Genomic DNA, 17,315 nt, shown 5'->3' with positions numbered 1-17,315 from the left:
AGATTCACTGAACTGTAAACAGAAAAAAAGCAAAAGTTAATAAACAACCCAGTGACACATGACCAGAGGATGTTGTATCGTATGTGGTAAAGATTAACCTTCATTAAATCATTCCGATATTTCATTGTTTATATTCTGTACACGCCATTTTGGTAGGCATATGTCAGCAGTATAGCTAGTATAGACTAGGAATAATATAGGCCTAAAATATTCAGGCCTAAGGACAAGTCGTTTTTTTATAACTTTTTGTGCACTGGACTGGCAGACTGGCCTACCACCACCACCATCCATCAAAGTTAGGTTTGGGCATAGCTAGCTAGCCCAGGCCTAGTCTAGGGCCTAGGCCTCCCAGTACTAGTAGTAGGTAACTAATAGTAAGGCTACTTGTTGTCTGTGTTTGTTTAGTGGTGGTGGTTGTGTCTTCCCAAACAGTTCTGTGTCGTCATAAGCCTAGAACTATAAATTCGGACCGTCCGCCCATTTTGGAAAATAAGGGCCGGTTTCCTCCTGTCTGTGCAGATTTTGCATAAAATTAGGCGGTGACCTTTAAAACTGGCCAATGTTATGCAGTAGTTAGGATCCTGCACAGCTATTTTCCATGTGATTTTCTAGCAAATTTGAGTTTTTGCGCTAGTATCATTTGCGAAATTAAAATACTTTACAGCATAGGCAGAGGAAAGGTAGGGATGAGTACGACCCACCCATCCTATACCCAGGGAGTTGTTAATTAGATAGACTAATTAACAACTCCCTGCTATACCTTATTACTACATTTCTTTTGATTTTATTAAAAATTAGAATTATGGAGAGTGAAAAGTCTGAAGTAGAAGTAAATTTGATGAAACCAGAAAATGTAAATCAATCTGGAAAAGAAAAAAATAAAGAACTAACTAGTGAGAATGATTTATACAAAAATGAAATAAGTACTGGGTTGAAGTCAGAAGACAGTTTAAAGTTGAACAGAGAGGACATTGGGAAAAAAGTTGCCCAGCTCAAAGAGGTTTCGAAGTTAGAAAACCAACTTGATCTTAAAAGGATTGGTACCAAGAATAATGAACATGAAATAAAAAGTCATCACAATTTAGAAAAGAGAACCAGGAAAAAAAGTGAAGATGTGCTACCAGACGCTCCTTCTCTGTTGCAACCTTTTGGTGGTGTGGAAGATGAAGACATGACAGTAAAGAATGCAGATCCATTGGATAATCAAAATGAAGATACTTTAGTAACATTAAGAAAATGCACAGAGAGTACAGAAATAAGTGTTAATATACCTAAAAAAGAGGATGGACCAATGCCTGTTGAAGATGCAGAGATCTTGGAAAATTTAGATAGCAGTAAACAAACAGATGTTGCTAAAGAATGCAATCATGGCACAATATGGCATCCCCTTCTTGCGTCAGAAAATGAAGAGGCAGCTACAGAAAAGGAAATAAAAAAGGAAGTTGTCAAAAAAACAGATGGCAATGGTAGTGGTGGAGAGACAATTGACATTAGAAGAAAGGAACTAGAAGAGAACTCTAAAACACCATCACCAGATGGTGATGTCAAAGACCAGGAACCAGAAGGCGCTTTCTCGGCAGATACAAAAGATGTAGAAAAAAAAAAGAAAGAGAAAACACCTCTTGTTGAGTTGGCAGAGAAAGGTATGGGAATTTCGGACATCTTGACAGAAACTGGAGTGTTTGCGTACATATCCTTGGTAGCTATTGCCTTGGCGACTACATTTGACAGTCACTGGCACAAGTAAGTTTGAGTTTCCTTGTATTACACATCCTTCAGCCAGAATCCCAATTAAAAATGTTATTGCTTTTTTTTTTTTCATTTTATATCTCAGCAATAGGCCATGGCTGCCCAAGATCAAGGGTGTAAGAATGTTTATTTATTTTTTTAAATTTATTTCTGTCTTTTGTGTGATAACACTTTCAGTGACGTAGCACTGGTATCACAAGTGAATCACAAGTAAGAAGAATAAAAGTGTTTAAGGTGTAGGGTCGGAGAAGCTAGCGCAGTCGGCGAAACTGGTGGTAGCCACTGTGTATGCGCTGAAGCGTGGAGATTTCTTAGTCTACGGTTCAATTCCCATATCTGCTTTATGTCTGTTTCAGCTGGAGGGTTGAAATGCTCAAAATGTTCAAAAATGCACTGTCTTTCGGATGAGATGCTTAAGTCGTTGGTCCCTCGTGGAAAATGGGCCATGTGCATAATGTGCGTCAAAGAACGCAACCAAACTCTTCAGAAAAGAGTTTTTCCCCAGTGTACTGCCCAATTCACCACCAGAAGAATCCCACTGGAAAAAGTTTCAGGACTTTCGTGGGTTATCCTTGGTGTGTATCTGACCAATGAAATGCAATTGAGAATAAATACTGGGCTAAGGATATTGGGCTAAGGATCCTTCGCATTAAGTCTACTCATCATAATTATCTTTTAATGACTACTAGTTACTCAGCCATTCAGAGAAAAAACTGAGGAATAGTCAAAAACTTTTAGGGATGGGAGGTGAAAGTTGCTGAATTGGGGATTGGAATATTGGGAAGTTTTAAAAGTTTGATGTAAATTAGTTTAAATCAAGTTTTATTAATTATTATTAAATACAGTTTTATTATTATTATTATTATTATTATTATTATTATTATTGTTATTATTATTGTGGTTATATTCTTGATTTCATTGTTTTTTTCTTTTAAGGAATTGGAAAGATTCTTACATAAAGTTATTATGCAAACACTTAAAAACAAAGAGAGGAATCGAAAAGACTATGCTACAGTTCCTCCGTGAAGATCTAAAACCATTACACGCTCACGCCTACGTGGAAGTACTGAAAGATGATGGGATGATCCAAGACAATCCCAGCATTATTGCACAGGTCAGTTAGATGGTTCAAGCTTTTAAAACATTCTCAAGAAATAATGAACAAACATCTTTATTCAAACATAAATCCATAATAAATGATCAAAGTGTTGCCTTCTTTTTTGACATGTAAAGATACAAGAAAATTTGATTTATCCTCATATAAAAAAAAAAACAAACAAGTTTTGGTTGTACAGCTTTTCAAATTTAAAAACATGAATATTAAAAATGACACAAAATTCCAAATTGCAAGGACATACAGTGCATCATAGACAGCAAGACCAAGTATAATAAAAGGAATATTTAGCAATAAAAAGTTAACATTAAAACCTGTTGTAGTAAAGCCTTGTTTCCTTAAAATCGCTACACTGTCGCTACAGTGTTTTCAGTGCAACCGTACTGTATAGCAGTCCCTGACGCAATCGGAGAAAGGTCCCCGATTTGACCGAACTCTTGAGTTATGCATCTGATTAGAGTTTGGCACAAATGAGTTTCTGTAACGACAGTGCAGTGTAAGTGGTGGGCAGAGTCCAATTCCAGATCTATTTAAGTTGACAACTGTGTAGGAATGGGTAGAGAGAAAGCAAAAATCTTGCAGGAACTAACCCTTCTCCCACAGTTGTCTCCCAGAGTCCCAAAAAAATCAGCTCTGGTAATGGGTATCACCAGGTGCAACAAAATAAACATTATGTGTATTAAGAAAGCTCTTGTTTGTAACCAGATCTCTCTTGGCTTCTTCCAACTGGAGACCCCTGTTATAATGTGTAAGCACTTTGAGACATTCCGTGGAAAGCACAAAAATAGAAACCGCAAAAACTATTAAAATAAATTTAGATACCTGGAGATTTGTACCTAGTAGTACCTTTTCCACTAGGCGAATTTATTCGCACAAATCGAAAGCGTCAGTTCTTACGCATGCGCATTTACATTTCTATTGGAGTTTTTTGCAAAATCAGAAGTTTGGACTGTTTCTACTTTTTGCGAAGCGAAAAAAATGCTCAACCAATCAGAGCTCAGGAAGCGAACCAACGTTTTTGATTCGTGCAAATATATTTGCCTAATGGAAAACAGGTTTTACATGGTATTTTGATATTCAATCACTTTATATACTTTGAGGAAGTAAAAACTGATCTGTGAAAGAGGAAAGTCATACAAATATGATACAGAGAATATTTAGTTTCTACTTCCTGATCTTCTAAGGACCTTCTTGGTATCACCATGGAAACAGGAGATTATGATGCAAGGTCAAGGGTTATCATCTACCATATTGCCAAGCTGATGGAAGTGCCAAGGACGGATGTCATCAGCTTTGAAGACATGATTGTGGAGAGTTTTGTGCAAGAGGAAGTGATAGAATCCGAGTAAGAAAGCTTGTTATTTACATGGGTGTGGGCTGGGGGTTCAATTTTCGCACCCCCCCCCCCACCTTTGAGTTCCGCACACTCTCAAATTTTGCAACCAAACCCCCACCCCCGTCACTCTTCCATCGCATGATGAAACCAGCATACACCCCTGATTTAAAACTTTAAAACTACATTTTTATGTCAAGTTGCCAAATATTTGTTTTGTACTTGAGTGTTTCGTTTGTTTAGCTCATCAAATTTTTCTGGGAGCATGTGTCCGCCTCCGCTCACCAAACCCCCTTGCACCACCATGCCTTAGATACCCACTAGTTAGAGCAGTGGCTGTGTTTCAGCATTTTGAACTACAGGTTGGGTTTTGGTTTACACTTTGAACACATGTTTGTGTCCTTTTGGATTTTTTTTTACATTGGTATTTTTTTTCTCCCCGGATTATAATGGGATACCTGCTGCAACCATATGGGGTACGCATCCCAGGCAGTGTAGATGTAGGATTTACCAAATAGTGGTGAGGGTCAAAGCTGGCATGTCAAACAGGGTCAAGAAGTAAGGCACTGTGGGGTCTAGCAAGCTAGGCCCTTTGCGCTTAGAAAAACTTGGTAATTTTGCCCATTTTAAGGTGTTCTAGGACATTGTAGCGCTCCCACCAGCACCACCACTGTCCCCAGCAAGCTGAAGTATTTGATCAAATGACAGGCCTTGGTGTGATGCACTAATATTAAGCCCTGTCCAGACTAGCAAATTTTATTTGACAAAAACATGTGGCATGCCAAAATATAGTCATGATGACATCACATCATGACCATATATAGGCACATCATGACTATATATGGGCATACAACAGTTTTTTGTGAAAGAAATTTTAATAAATCTGGGAAGAGCTTAAGACTAACATAATATACTTTCATGTAGTTTATTGTAGCAAAATAAAAAAAACCCCAATATTCTAGACAAAAATAGGAATGGAAATTCAGTCAATGATGTGTTTTATTTCCTTCAAATTCAGAGAGCAGAAATCAGAGAAAGCAAAGCGCTCAAGACAGACCAAGGTGAAGAGATACCTAGCTATTGGAGCAGCAACTCTAGGGGGCGGTGCACTCATTGGTGAGTTTTTACGTACAGCAAGATAGAGCGTAATAATTATAATACAGTTCTTCTAATTAAAGGAACTTTGTAATTAAATAAATTTATAATTAAAGAGAAATGCTGCTAAATGCAATGAAAACCCGAGTCCTAATGTGTATTAAGATAATGGAATTGCACATGTTTGTATTTTCAGGCCTAACTGGGGGTCTTGCTGCTCCCCTAGTTGCTTCAGCTGGAGTGGCATTGTTTGGCTCTGGTGCAGCTTTCCTCGGCACCACAGCTGGCCTAGCCATTATGGCATCAATGTTCGGTGCTGCTGGTGCAGGCCTTGGCGGTAGGTTTATTTGATATCTTTAATCATGATGTCATGTGATTTAATATACTCTAACAACAGTGGAATGTCTAGATTGTCACCATTACCATACTTTTTCATCATATGATCAGAATCAGATTATTTTTTAAAGTATATAATTATTTTAATTATTTGTCATTTAGTTTTTTAATGGCTATTTCAAATTTCTACTGTTGCTTAAATACCATCATAGGTTACAAAATGAAGCGAAGAGTTGGTGCCATCGAAGAGTTTGAGTTTACCTCGCTGGGGAAAGAGAAAGATCTACATGTGGTCGTGGCAGTATCTGGCTGGCTAACCAAAGATAGATTAGGTAAGCCTAAACTACACATTCAATGTACTGCTCCAGAAATTAATCTAAAACACTTTTTAAGAATAATTTTAATTAAAAGTGAAGGGGAAATAGCAAAAGCTATTCTAGCAAACGTTAATTATGATAATTTATGCAAAATTCTAAATTATTAGTGCAAAATAGGTGAGTTGAAAGCATGTCGCACACCAGCGAAGACGTCTTCTGTTTTGGACAACCAACAATGTATTCTTGGCCACCTTTAGGATGACAGTTTGGCCAGCCTGGCCCTGTGGAATCTTGGAATCTGCATCTAATATGTAATAAATATCAAAGTAAATTCTCAGGTTTTCTATCAATTTAGTGTAGCAACTCCTGGCTATGTGTAATTGCATCCTCCTACTTTATGTGCTGAAGACTCATTTCAAATCCAGCCAGCGTCCAGTTTTAATTGGAGTCTGATAGCTTGGCTACTTGAATATCCTTCACATGAGAGTTAGGATGAGGAACAAGCTATTTTTTATGTGTAGGTACTAGCGCTGCACTGTGGCTGCGTGTTTGTCCAGGACCAGCCAGAATAAATGCGCCATAAGCATGCCATGGTAGATACTAGCACAAAACTAATGTAAATTATTATTTTACATAATTTATAGCTGCCAACTTTCTTGGTGTCTGAAGCGCGAAACAGAAAAAAATATTAAAATTTGTATATAGCGGGCTCTATGTAGTAATCACGAAATAGAGCGCCCTCTGTATTCTTTTTTTGTTATTATAGTGGGACTACTGTTGATTATAGTCCTCGGTCGGTAAAGCTTCATTGAAAGAAATTTATATGGCCTGTATTCGCAGTTTAATGACGAATTCCTTTAATTTTTATGAATTTTAGAGTATATCAGCCTATACATTTTATCTTATGTGCGAGAATGAATGAATAATACAGCGTAGGCGTGAGACGTAAAAAGTGGATGCTCATGCGTGAGAGAGTTGGCAGGTGTCCATTATAAGTCTACATCATACTCCGTGTGTGTAGTTCATCACTAATGGTATTTATTGCCTTCACTGTTCAGCTGTCGTGGAGAGAATAAAGCATTGATCCTTCATGTCAAAAGCATTTTATCCTTTTGAAAGTCAACTATGAATGTGAAAGTTAAATCTAAAAATTAATTAGGCCTATAAACCTATTGCTTTGATATGAGGCATGGCATCATATTTTATACCAAACTGAGTGGCCTAAGTTTCATTTTATTTTCACTCCCTGTACTGTATATATTTCCTCTCTAAACAGGTCATGAGCTCGATTCCAGTGGTGGTGCTTGTAACTTTACATGTTCTTGGGCAAGACATATTCTGTGTTGCCTGTACCCTCCCAGCATTATAAATGGGTACCTGGTAATAGGTAGGATGGGAAATTTTGAATGGAATTTGGTGCTGAGTTAGGTGCATTACTTCTCCCGGGATTACTGTACTTCCGGAATTACCCCCAAGGAGCAGAGAAGGTTGCGCAACTTGCGAAGCTGTTGATTTTTAACCATCTGTGTCTCGGATTAGTTTCTTAGATAGGATTGGGTTAATAATATCCTTATCTTTATTATTAATATCATTGTTGTCATCATATTTTAGCCAAATTTTTAACATTTTAACTTTTACAATTTTAACCTTTATCTTGGTTTACATGTAATTTTGACATTTGGTGGAGAATTTGTAGCCAACTACTGTATGTGCCATGGTTTCCCTTGCAGATTCCTAAGAACAGTGCTGGGTTAATAATATCGTTATCATTATTAATGTCATCATTGTCGTTGTGATTGATCATCATCATTATTATTATCGTCATCATCATTATCTACATTTTTTTATTATATTATGCAGAAACTTTTTCTAATTTTTGGGGGTATGATTTTATTGTGGTTAACATGCATGTATCTTTAATATTTGGTGGTATATTATTTGTAGACAACTTTACCGTGCCATGGCTAGCCCTCGCGGAGTCCAAGGAGCAGTACACACTTAAGTGGGAGTCTAAGTACCTAAAGAACCTTGGCGATGGACTGGAGTACATCATGGACAGCGTGATGACGATGGCAGCGAAAGAAGCACTGAAGTACACTGTACTGGCGGGTAAGAGATTTGGTGTGGAGGGTGGGTAAATGTTATTTGGAGTGGTTGCAAGGTAGTGGGAAGTAAAGTAAGAGGGAGCCTTGAGTACGGTATGAATCTTGTGGATGATCTGTAGAGCATACTGGATACTGTGAATACGTTGGCAGCATATGTGATATACACTGCTCTGGCATGTACAGTAAGTGGTGATTAGAGAAGCGATTACAGGGTGTAGGGGGTAAATTTTACAGGAACAGGATTCTTAAGTACAGTACCATAAGAATCTGGAGGATGAGGGTAAATAGTACAGAAAACAGAGTCTTTAAGTACCATAAGAACCTTGAGGATTAGGAGAAATTGTACAGGCACAGGAATCAAAGTACCATAAAAACCTTGAAGATGATCTGGAGTACATCATAGACCCTGTGCATGTGATGTCAGTAAAAGAGTGGTAAGTGGATGAGCGGAAATACAGTAGTACAGGCACAGGAGTCAAGGTAACATAAGTACCTTGAAGATGATCTGGAGTACATCATAGACCCTGTGAATGTGATGTCAGTAAAAGAGTGGTAAGTGGATGAGCGGAAATAGTACAGGCATAGGAGTCAAGGTAACATAAGTACCTTGAAGGTGATCTGGAGTACATCATAGACCCTGTGCATGTGATGTCAGTAAAAGAGTGGTAAGTGGTGGGGAGGAGTAATGATTGCAAAATTGTGAAAGATTATCTGGTTGGGTGTATGTAGCATTGTAAAGCTTTGTCCAGGCTATCAAATTTTATTTGACAAAAACCTTTGTATGACCATATATAGTCATGATGTGCCTATATTTGGTCATGGTGTGATGTCATCATGACCATATTTAGGCACGTCACATGTTTTTGTCAAATAAAGGTTCGATAGTCTGCACAGGGCTAAAAAATTAAATTTTAATAGTTTTTATGAAGGATGTTCATTAAAAACTAGAGGAAAACATAATATAATTTAATATTAAAAAATATCTATCTAGGTCTGTTGGCGGCCATTACTCTACCAGCTGCAGCTTATGGCGCCCTCTCAGCAATCGATAACCCTTGGAGTATTGTCACAAGAAGATCAGTTGAAACGGGAAAAGAATTGGCCGAAGTTCTTCTTACAAGACTACAGGTAAGAATACTGAGAACTCGCTCTTGCAATATATTTAGTAAAAAAAGTCAATCAAACAGTCTCCTTTGATCTCCAGGATCTCCTGTATAGTACGTTCATATGTTTTTACTGTATTAATAGGCACGTTTAGACGAGTCAGATGTAACCTTTGAAATAGCAGTTTAATTGTCGTAGGTCGTCAGTAGTGCCCGTAAAGATGCAGTCTCAGAAGTAAGTGTGCTACTTTCGAGTACACAGGAACGTAAGAAATACGCGCTCAGAATTTTGCCTTGTAGACGTACTTACTTCAGAGCTTGCAAGTAAATGCGACCATTATTTGGAACTCAAAATTTTCAAAAGATAAATTTTCAGGGTTCGAAATAACGCTGGTCCGCCGGCCAATGGCTAGTAAAATGCATGGCGGACCTGTTAATTATCCCAATAACAAGTCCGCGTGACCAGTTAAAATGTCAATGAAAGTCTGACGAAATACCTAAAGCTTAATTCATTCACCTCTTAACGATGTCTTTACAAAATATTTCACACAGATAATGTCAACAAGATCGCTATTTTCTGTTTATTGTCATGTTAATGTCCGCTACGAACAGCCTTGGGCTCAGTCATTCAAGGCAAACCGATGAACATCACGCACTAGCCTAGACCATGGAGGAATCATCCATGGCTAGACGTACAGACAGAGGGAAATCACCTTCTCCGCATGTTATAGCGACAATAAGAAGTTGATTTCCGTCTGTGTAAGCACTGTGACGTTAAAACATCCATGTCATGTATCCATCCCACAATGCAACGTGGGACAAAAAGTTAATAAACAATGCAACGATTTCCAGACGAAATAAAGCAATAATCATACCCTGTAAATGAACCGTTTGTACAGTCCCAATAGCATTGCCATGGAGATTATCTATGAATTAAAACGACACACCAGTAAAATGTTAGATAAAGCAGGGAGTTGGATAAAGTCAAAGTTATGCCTTCCATTGTTTTAATAAAGTGCATTATCGCCTATGAATACTTAAAAATCGACTGTAATCAACCTGAAATGAAAAAGAAACTCAAAGCAATTGTTTCTACGACGGCTCTTTTTCAGTAGACGTTTAATTCGGATTTGGTATGTCATTAGATTCATATATCAGTCTACAGTCAAAAACATTGCTAATTTCGGATCGAATTTGCACAGAATGAAATTTTAATTTGTTAGATTTATTTTTAGATTTTACTCTAAAACAAAACCACGAGGGTTTCTTATTCATTTTAATAAATTTGTTTAATTAAAAATTTATCGGTTTACACTAAAGCTTGTTCCTGTCAGCAAGCTGTCACGCACTATGAAACTTTGGGCGATCTGACGTCACCACAGCCAAGCACATGGGATTTTTGCCCAGCAACATGATCCCATGAAAAAAATTAACCAATTAGCGGGCAGAGTTTAGGAGGTGCGACCTGATATTTACAACAAGTTGCATCGTGACCACGAAGAATGTGTTGTGTTTACAATTTAGAAAAAAATTTCAGAAGGAAAATGCACGTAAAAACAATATAACAGCATTCATTTTATTGGTACAGTAATACAATTGGCTGTGCACTACAGCTAAACAACAGGCACTGCACGTATTATATATGTTAAATGTTAACTTTTTTCGTAGGCTAGTCATACCGAATTCACTGGGCTATGCTGCTAAGCCTATTTTTAGCGTCTAAGCCTAGGCCTGCCTTATTCGGAAAGGATTCAATAGAAATGTTCCACAAACCTATCTCTCCGGAAAACCGAACATCATAGCGAACATCGTATTGTGAGAGTGCACTGTACATACAAATAGATTCCTGTATTTATATTTCGCGGCATAATTTATGGTATTTGGGCCTTCCGAAGTTGGCAAGATAGTGGCTAGTGAAAGGGATTGAGGAACAGTAAAAATATTAATTTACTGGTCCACTTGGCTATTTAAAAAAAGCCTTAAGGGAAACCCCTGTAAATACTTAATAATGAGTGCCAAAATAGAATTTCCTGTGATGTTTGAACTTTGTAGACACACTGTTTTCATAATTGTTTACAACTTCAAGAATTTTTGTGCAAAATACCCGCTGAGAGACAACGAAAATGGTGATTATCACTTCCGGAAAAAATTTGACCATCTTTTAACTGGTTTTGAAGTAAAAATGACTATTATGCCGTGGGTAAGCATTGTGTGTATACACTTCGGAAGTAAAAGCACATAAAATTTTACGTTTGTCTTAACATACAACTATTAATATTTATGACTTCCCTGAAGTTAGCTTGTGAAGGGTATTGCCATGATAAGCAAAATACAATAAGGTATATTAGATCTTCTGGTGATCAATGCCTTCATAATTTTTACTACTGTATTAATAATTATTATTTGAGGCTGGAGAGGGGTATGATGAAAAATTGAAGAGGTACTAGGCTGAAAAATAAGGTGATATGAGGTGATTCTTAACTACTTGAGCGTGATTTTTTGTTTGACATTTTCAATAGGGGGAGGTAGGGTGACTGGGGTGGGGTACAAGCTTTTTTTTGAGGGGAGAGGGGGCATGTACACCTAGATACACCACTGTAATAGCATCACTTGATGTTGTAATTTAGTTATCATAATTGGCGGGTAGATGTAGATGTCAGCACTAAAGAAAGTAATCCTCTGGCCTAAAATTGTTTTCTTATGTAATCATACAGTAATCTGAGTCTGGTATAATTATTTCCAGTGTTCACTATCAAAAAACTAGACAAAAGTTCTTTTAATCAATCTATGCTTTTGTAACCAATTAGAGGGTAACTTATATGTACCTTGTACATTTCATAGAGCTAACAAGTATAATATTCACCGGTTTTACATAAAATTATGATTATTGTTTTCAGGGTAAACGTCCTGTTACCCTTATTGGCTTCAGTATGGGTGCAAGGGTGATTTTCTCTGCCCTACAGGAATTGGCAGTTCGTAAAGGTGAGTTAATTTTCATGTTCTAAGTGCATGATAGCCATTATTTAACCTCACATCTCAGCTGATAAAAAAGTTAGCGTATATTCTTGCATATAAAATATAAGAAAAGACTTGAAATAGAAAATCGCAACAGGGGGTAGTCTTATATGCACAACACATTCAAATTTTTGTTTTTCTTAGGTGTGAATCATCCGTCACACGCGAATTTACTACTGAAATGAAGCTATGTTACAATGAATGAACGCAATTTTAAATGCAGGGGGAAATAAGATTTTGTTGAATGTTTAGAAGCTCATAAAATGGTACTATTTGAAAAATTAGCCCTACATTTGGCTCCATTTTTAGCCAGCTAGATGCAGTATCAAGTTTCATTCTACATCCAGTGCATTAGGATGAACTGTATGAATATACTGAAATATATCTTTAAATTGTTTCTTTGTCTTCACAGGCTCTGAAGGAATTGTAGAGGATGTTGTTTTGCTAGGAGCTCCAATTACATCATCTGTGAAGGCATGGCAACCGCTTGAAAGAGTTGTATCTGGTAGGATCATTAATGGCTACTGCAGGTAAAGATGCAAGTTTTTTTAATGTCGGTCTGTGTTTAGGGCAGTAATTAGCATAAGAACGTGGCAGTATTGTATACTTCAGCACAGAGAAGACAGAATACTCATAACTTTGGCAATAATAAGTCGATTCCAGTAAATGACCCTCATATTCAAGCTTACAATGTGGAGAATAAGAATATATTAAAAAGTCAATTTTTCATTTTTTATTGTCACTCATGATGCTTTTAGAATGGCAAGCCTCATATGTCTGTTGAATCAGCCAATGACTGTCACTTACATATAAGAAAGCAATACTATTTGCTATTGCCAATCTTTGGCCTTTATTCTTTAAATATTAAATCCCAGTGTCAATTTATATGCTTAATAGAAACAAATAATTGTTATAATTCACCAGAGGTGACTGGCTCCTGCAGTTTGTATACAGAACGGCATCTGTGCAAGTGACCAATATTGCTGGCCTAGGACCAGTAAACTGGGACAATAAGCTGGTGGAAAACATTGATTTAACAGATATAGTAAGAATAAAGTTTTTTCCAATCTGTTCATTTTTCATTAGTTAAATGTTTTAATTTAACAGTATTAAAATAAATTCATTAGTCATATAACGATATTGTCACACTAATGTTGTATTTTCACCTAGAATTTGATTAAAATAAATCATTTAACGTGTTGACTGCCAGACTTTTTTAAAGTTTTTTTCCCGTGTGCCAAAACAAGTAAGTTTACATGTACAAACATACTTTCTTGAAATTTTATCTAGTCACTTATCAAAATGATGTGTCTAATAAATTGTTATCGTCTGGGTGTATCTTCCCCGAACTACCAGCCATTGAGTCTGTGGTTCTACAATGTATAATAAAGAAGTTTGAAACGCTAGAATGTTACAATTATTTTGATGAGTATACTCGTCCCTGGCGCCCTCAGCAACAACCTGTGGGCGAGTATACTCGTCGTCGGCACCCAACGTGTTAAAAGATTATAGTAATATATAAAAACGTGATGTTATCTGTTGGCAAATACTAAAAGTTTTTTGAGTTATAGTGTGTATTGAGTTATAGAATGTTTATTTACTGTTTTGCTATTTTAATTGTGTTTGTTAAATTTGGTGACCCACTCGACAGAGATCTAGAATCTATTTTGGGAAGCCAACCTCCTTTTTTTCTGTTCTTTTTTCGTCTGTATTTTTTGTATTTTTAATGAGGCGAATATTATAAATTGAAATGAAAATTAAATAAAGAATAACTGAGACTACGTGTGAAAAGGCTAATACAAAAGCCAATATTCTTTTCAGAACTACAGTATCTACGTGGTGTACCGCAAGCATTAATATATATTATTACTTCGCCACGCAAACCTTCAAACAATATCACTAGAGTAATTAGAAAATGCTTCTGACCTTTGACATTTATTCTTATTATGCAGGTGGGTGGTCATCTTGATTATTCAGAGAAAATTGATGAGATTCTTAAACACATTGGACTCAAAACAAGACCTCGAAGCACGTCTCCTCTGTTACGGGAAACAGGGGGTGCAATCGAAACTAAAGAAGACTCTATCAAAGTTGATGTCTGTGATCTCCTTCTACCGCAGTCTCAGACGGTCACAGAAATGATGGCAGGGGTTCCCCGCAGTGGATCTGCCAACAGCTTCTTAAACGATTCTGACAAGAAATCCGGAACTGGATCCGAGATTTGTAAATCAGCAAGTTTCCCTCATATCACGAATTACAATGCGCATTCAAGTGAAAGCCAGAGGGTGCGACCATCAGAAGGCAGCAGCAATGTGCAGAACAGTGAAACTTCAGAGGATGTGGAGTGTGGCCATGATCCAATGATGCAGTTGTGATGATAAAACTTTGTAATGTGTAATTTTATAATGACAATTTGGAAATGGTTGATTATAAACACTGTACACCATAGGCAAATCCAAGGGTGGGCCCAATAAATAAAAATGGAAATGGGAGTGCTATAGACATAAAATCTCATATCTTAGCCCCAACCATGATGGGGCTGAGGTGGTCTGGACATTCCATATCTAAAATTGACCTTTCTGGGCCCCTCTATTTTGAATTCCTGCATCTTCCACTGTAAATGCATTCTGGGGCACAGTAGGAAATAATGATATACAGTACTTGTGAACTGTTGATATTGGCTTTACAGTCATGATATTTTCATTACATTTAATGCTTTACAGCCATGAATATTCATTGTGGTACTGTATGAATATTATGCCAAAGTTAATTAAAATTGATTTCCATAATTAAAGCACTTGTGGAACTTAAATGGCCTAATCTTGATCAAATGCTCAACATTAATGAAAATATCACAATGTACAAAATAATGAATGACTTAGCTCCTAATTATTTAAAAAATAGATTTATTCAAAGAGAAAGTAAATACAACACTAGGTCAAATGACAACCTTAACGTACCCAAGCCAAGAACGGAATATAAAAAAAGAAGTCTATGTTACTGGGGGGCTCTTTTGTGGAATAATTTAGACAGCAATATAAAAAATTCAAGCACACTAGAACTTTTTAAAAGAAACATAGTAATGTAATAACCATTAGTATGTATTATATATATTTGTTTTTTCTTTGTACTAACACTTAATTATTTTAATCTAACACAATTATTTTGTTTAATGTCCATACGGCCTCGTGGAAGAACACCCACTTGGGTGAACGAGTTTTTTGACCGTTATAAAATAAAGTTGTTATTATTATTATTATAGACATAAAATCTCATATCTTAGCCCCAACCATGAAGGGGCTGAGGTGGTCTGGACATTCCATATCTAAAATTGACCTTTCTGGGCCCCTCTATTTTGAATTCCTGCATCTTCCACTGTAAATGCATTCTGGGGCACAGTAGGAAATAATGATATACAGTAGAACCTCGTTTTTACGTACCCCAGTTATACGAACCCTCGGTTTTACGTACGCCTCGTATCGACGATGACATCAAAAAACACGAAAATAGTCAAAACAAACAGCCCTTTTCAGAGCAACCATAAGTAAAAAGACTTTAACAATAAACTATAACAATAAACAAACCATAATGCAACATATTTCCATTAAACAGCAATGTTGATGGAGTCTAATACCGGGTTGTTATAATCTGGATGAACAACTACAGATGGTGCTCAAAATAATTGCTTTCCTCCTTAGCTTCGTATGGCAAACCATGGGAAAACTTGTCTGGTCGAATTTTCTACACGAAGCTGGGTAGACAGTTTCGTACACGAACGCTAGTTGGTTGGCTCACCCAGTGGATTGCACATGGTTGCTGTTTCACGTACACGAACGCTAATTGATTGGCTCGCCCAGTGCAGCGCACATGGTTTTAGTTTGTCTCAACACGCCTAGACAACACCACAGCTCTGTTGTTTAAAATAGGCATGAAGGGGAATTCCCAAGTTATACCTTTGTCGTATAGATAATCTTACAATATTTTCATGTTCTTTAGTTAAATAAAAGATATAAAGTGATGAATTAATACGCTAGCACATGGTTTTATTTGAACACTTTATTATGACATCGTAAAGTGATGAATAAAAACACTAAACAAATGGTTTTATTTGTAGGCCTAGAGTCTAGGTCTAGCCTAGGTAACATCATTCGTTCATAATCATACATACGTTTAATGAGCGTTACGTACGTATTAGGTCAAAGGTTACCACAAATTTAACCCAACCTCTATTTAACGAATCCCCCGATTTACGTACGCCCTCCGGTCCTGTACCGTACGTAAAATCGAGGTTCTACTGTACTTGTGAACTGTTGATATTGGCTTTACAATCATGATATTTTCATTACATTTAATGCTTTAAAGCCATGAATATTCATTGTGGTACTGTATGAATATTATGCCAAAGTTAATTAAAATTGATTTCCATAATTAATCTTCAAGATGAGAGTCTTCCAAACACCTTGGCTAGGATTAACTGCAGCATTGTGGTATACATTATTTTGCTATGACATAATTGATAAGGATTTGATAGTAGAGGTAGTTGTATGCAGTGGCATACATACTAGGAAACATTTTCTGGGGAGGGGGGGCTAAGCTGTCCGACAGGGGGAGGAGGAGTGTTTTGGAGTGTTCCCCCTCCCAAATGAAATTTTAAAAAAAATTAGGGACCTCTGGATGGCCAGAAATGGCATTCTATGACTGTGAAAGACATGTTTTGGCTTGGTGTAGACCTATTTGAAAATTTTGTTTTTGTCTGACTACCCGACGAGCTCAGCCGGTGGGGAGGGGGGCTTGACTTGTCCAATGGGGGAGGGGCCTTAAGCCCCTGCCCCCACTGGCACCACCACTGGGTGTATGTGTGGTCTTTTGGTCTTCACCACTGTCTGTATGTCTGTCTGTTAGCAGGATTATGCAAAAACATCAATAAATTTAGTAGAATGGTACATAATTATCCAAGAAAGAGATGATAAACTTTTGGGAAGAAAGGTCAAGGTCACAGAAATTCCATTTTTTATTCTTGCGTATAAAAAAATGAAAATAATGGAATCGCTCCTCATACATGGCCTTTGTCTTGTTCTGTGTTCAGGCACAGGGTAGAGTAGATTTACCCTAAGTTTATTATTTATTGATTTTTCATAGTGGTGGAAG

General features: G+C 37.0%; 1 protein-coding gene across 6 annotated transcripts; it reads left to right on the top strand.

Moving 5' to 3' along the window:
- Nucleotides 1-16,098, top strand: LOC117109427 (transmembrane and coiled-coil domain-containing protein 4-like). 6 transcript variants are annotated; one of them, XR_004445524.1, is made up of 14 exons: nt 1-86; nt 799-1,743; nt 2,686-2,863; nt 4,048-4,208; nt 5,215-5,312; nt 5,488-5,628; nt 5,840-5,959; nt 7,889-8,053; nt 9,041-9,177; nt 12,050-12,134; nt 12,580-12,697; nt 13,092-13,212; nt 14,120-14,711; nt 15,473-16,098. XR_004445524.1 is itself a non-coding variant. In XM_033251783.1 (14 exons), exons 2-14 carry the CDS (start codon nt 803-805, stop codon nt 14,540-14,542), a joined length of 2,583 nt encoding a protein of 860 aa, XP_033107674.1. In that variant the 5' UTR covers nt 1-86; nt 799-802; the 3' UTR covers nt 14,543-14,941. The 6 variants fall into 6 exon arrangements, 5 of the variants coding, with proteins under 5 accessions (XP_033107674.1, XP_033107670.1, XP_033107671.1 ...); XM_033251783.1 differs by lacking the exon at nt 15,473-16,098 and having other exon boundaries at nt 799-1,066; nt 1,172-1,743; nt 14,120-14,941; XM_033251779.1 differs by lacking the exon at nt 15,473-16,098 and having other exon boundaries at nt 14,120-14,941.
- Nucleotides 16,099-17,315: the final 1,217 nt, after the last annotated feature.

This window comes from Anneissia japonica, unplaced genomic scaffold (assembly GCF_011630105.1).
Source record: "Anneissia japonica isolate Jap-2015-1 unplaced genomic scaffold, ASM1163010v1 scaffold287719_len1884721_cov185, whole genome shotgun sequence".
In the NCBI taxonomy this organism is placed as follows: Eukaryota; Metazoa; Echinodermata; class Crinoidea; order Comatulida; family Comatulidae; genus Anneissia; species Anneissia japonica.
The sequence above is the reverse complement of the archived record's forward strand: the minus strand, read 5'-3'. Positions and strand labels throughout refer to the sequence as shown.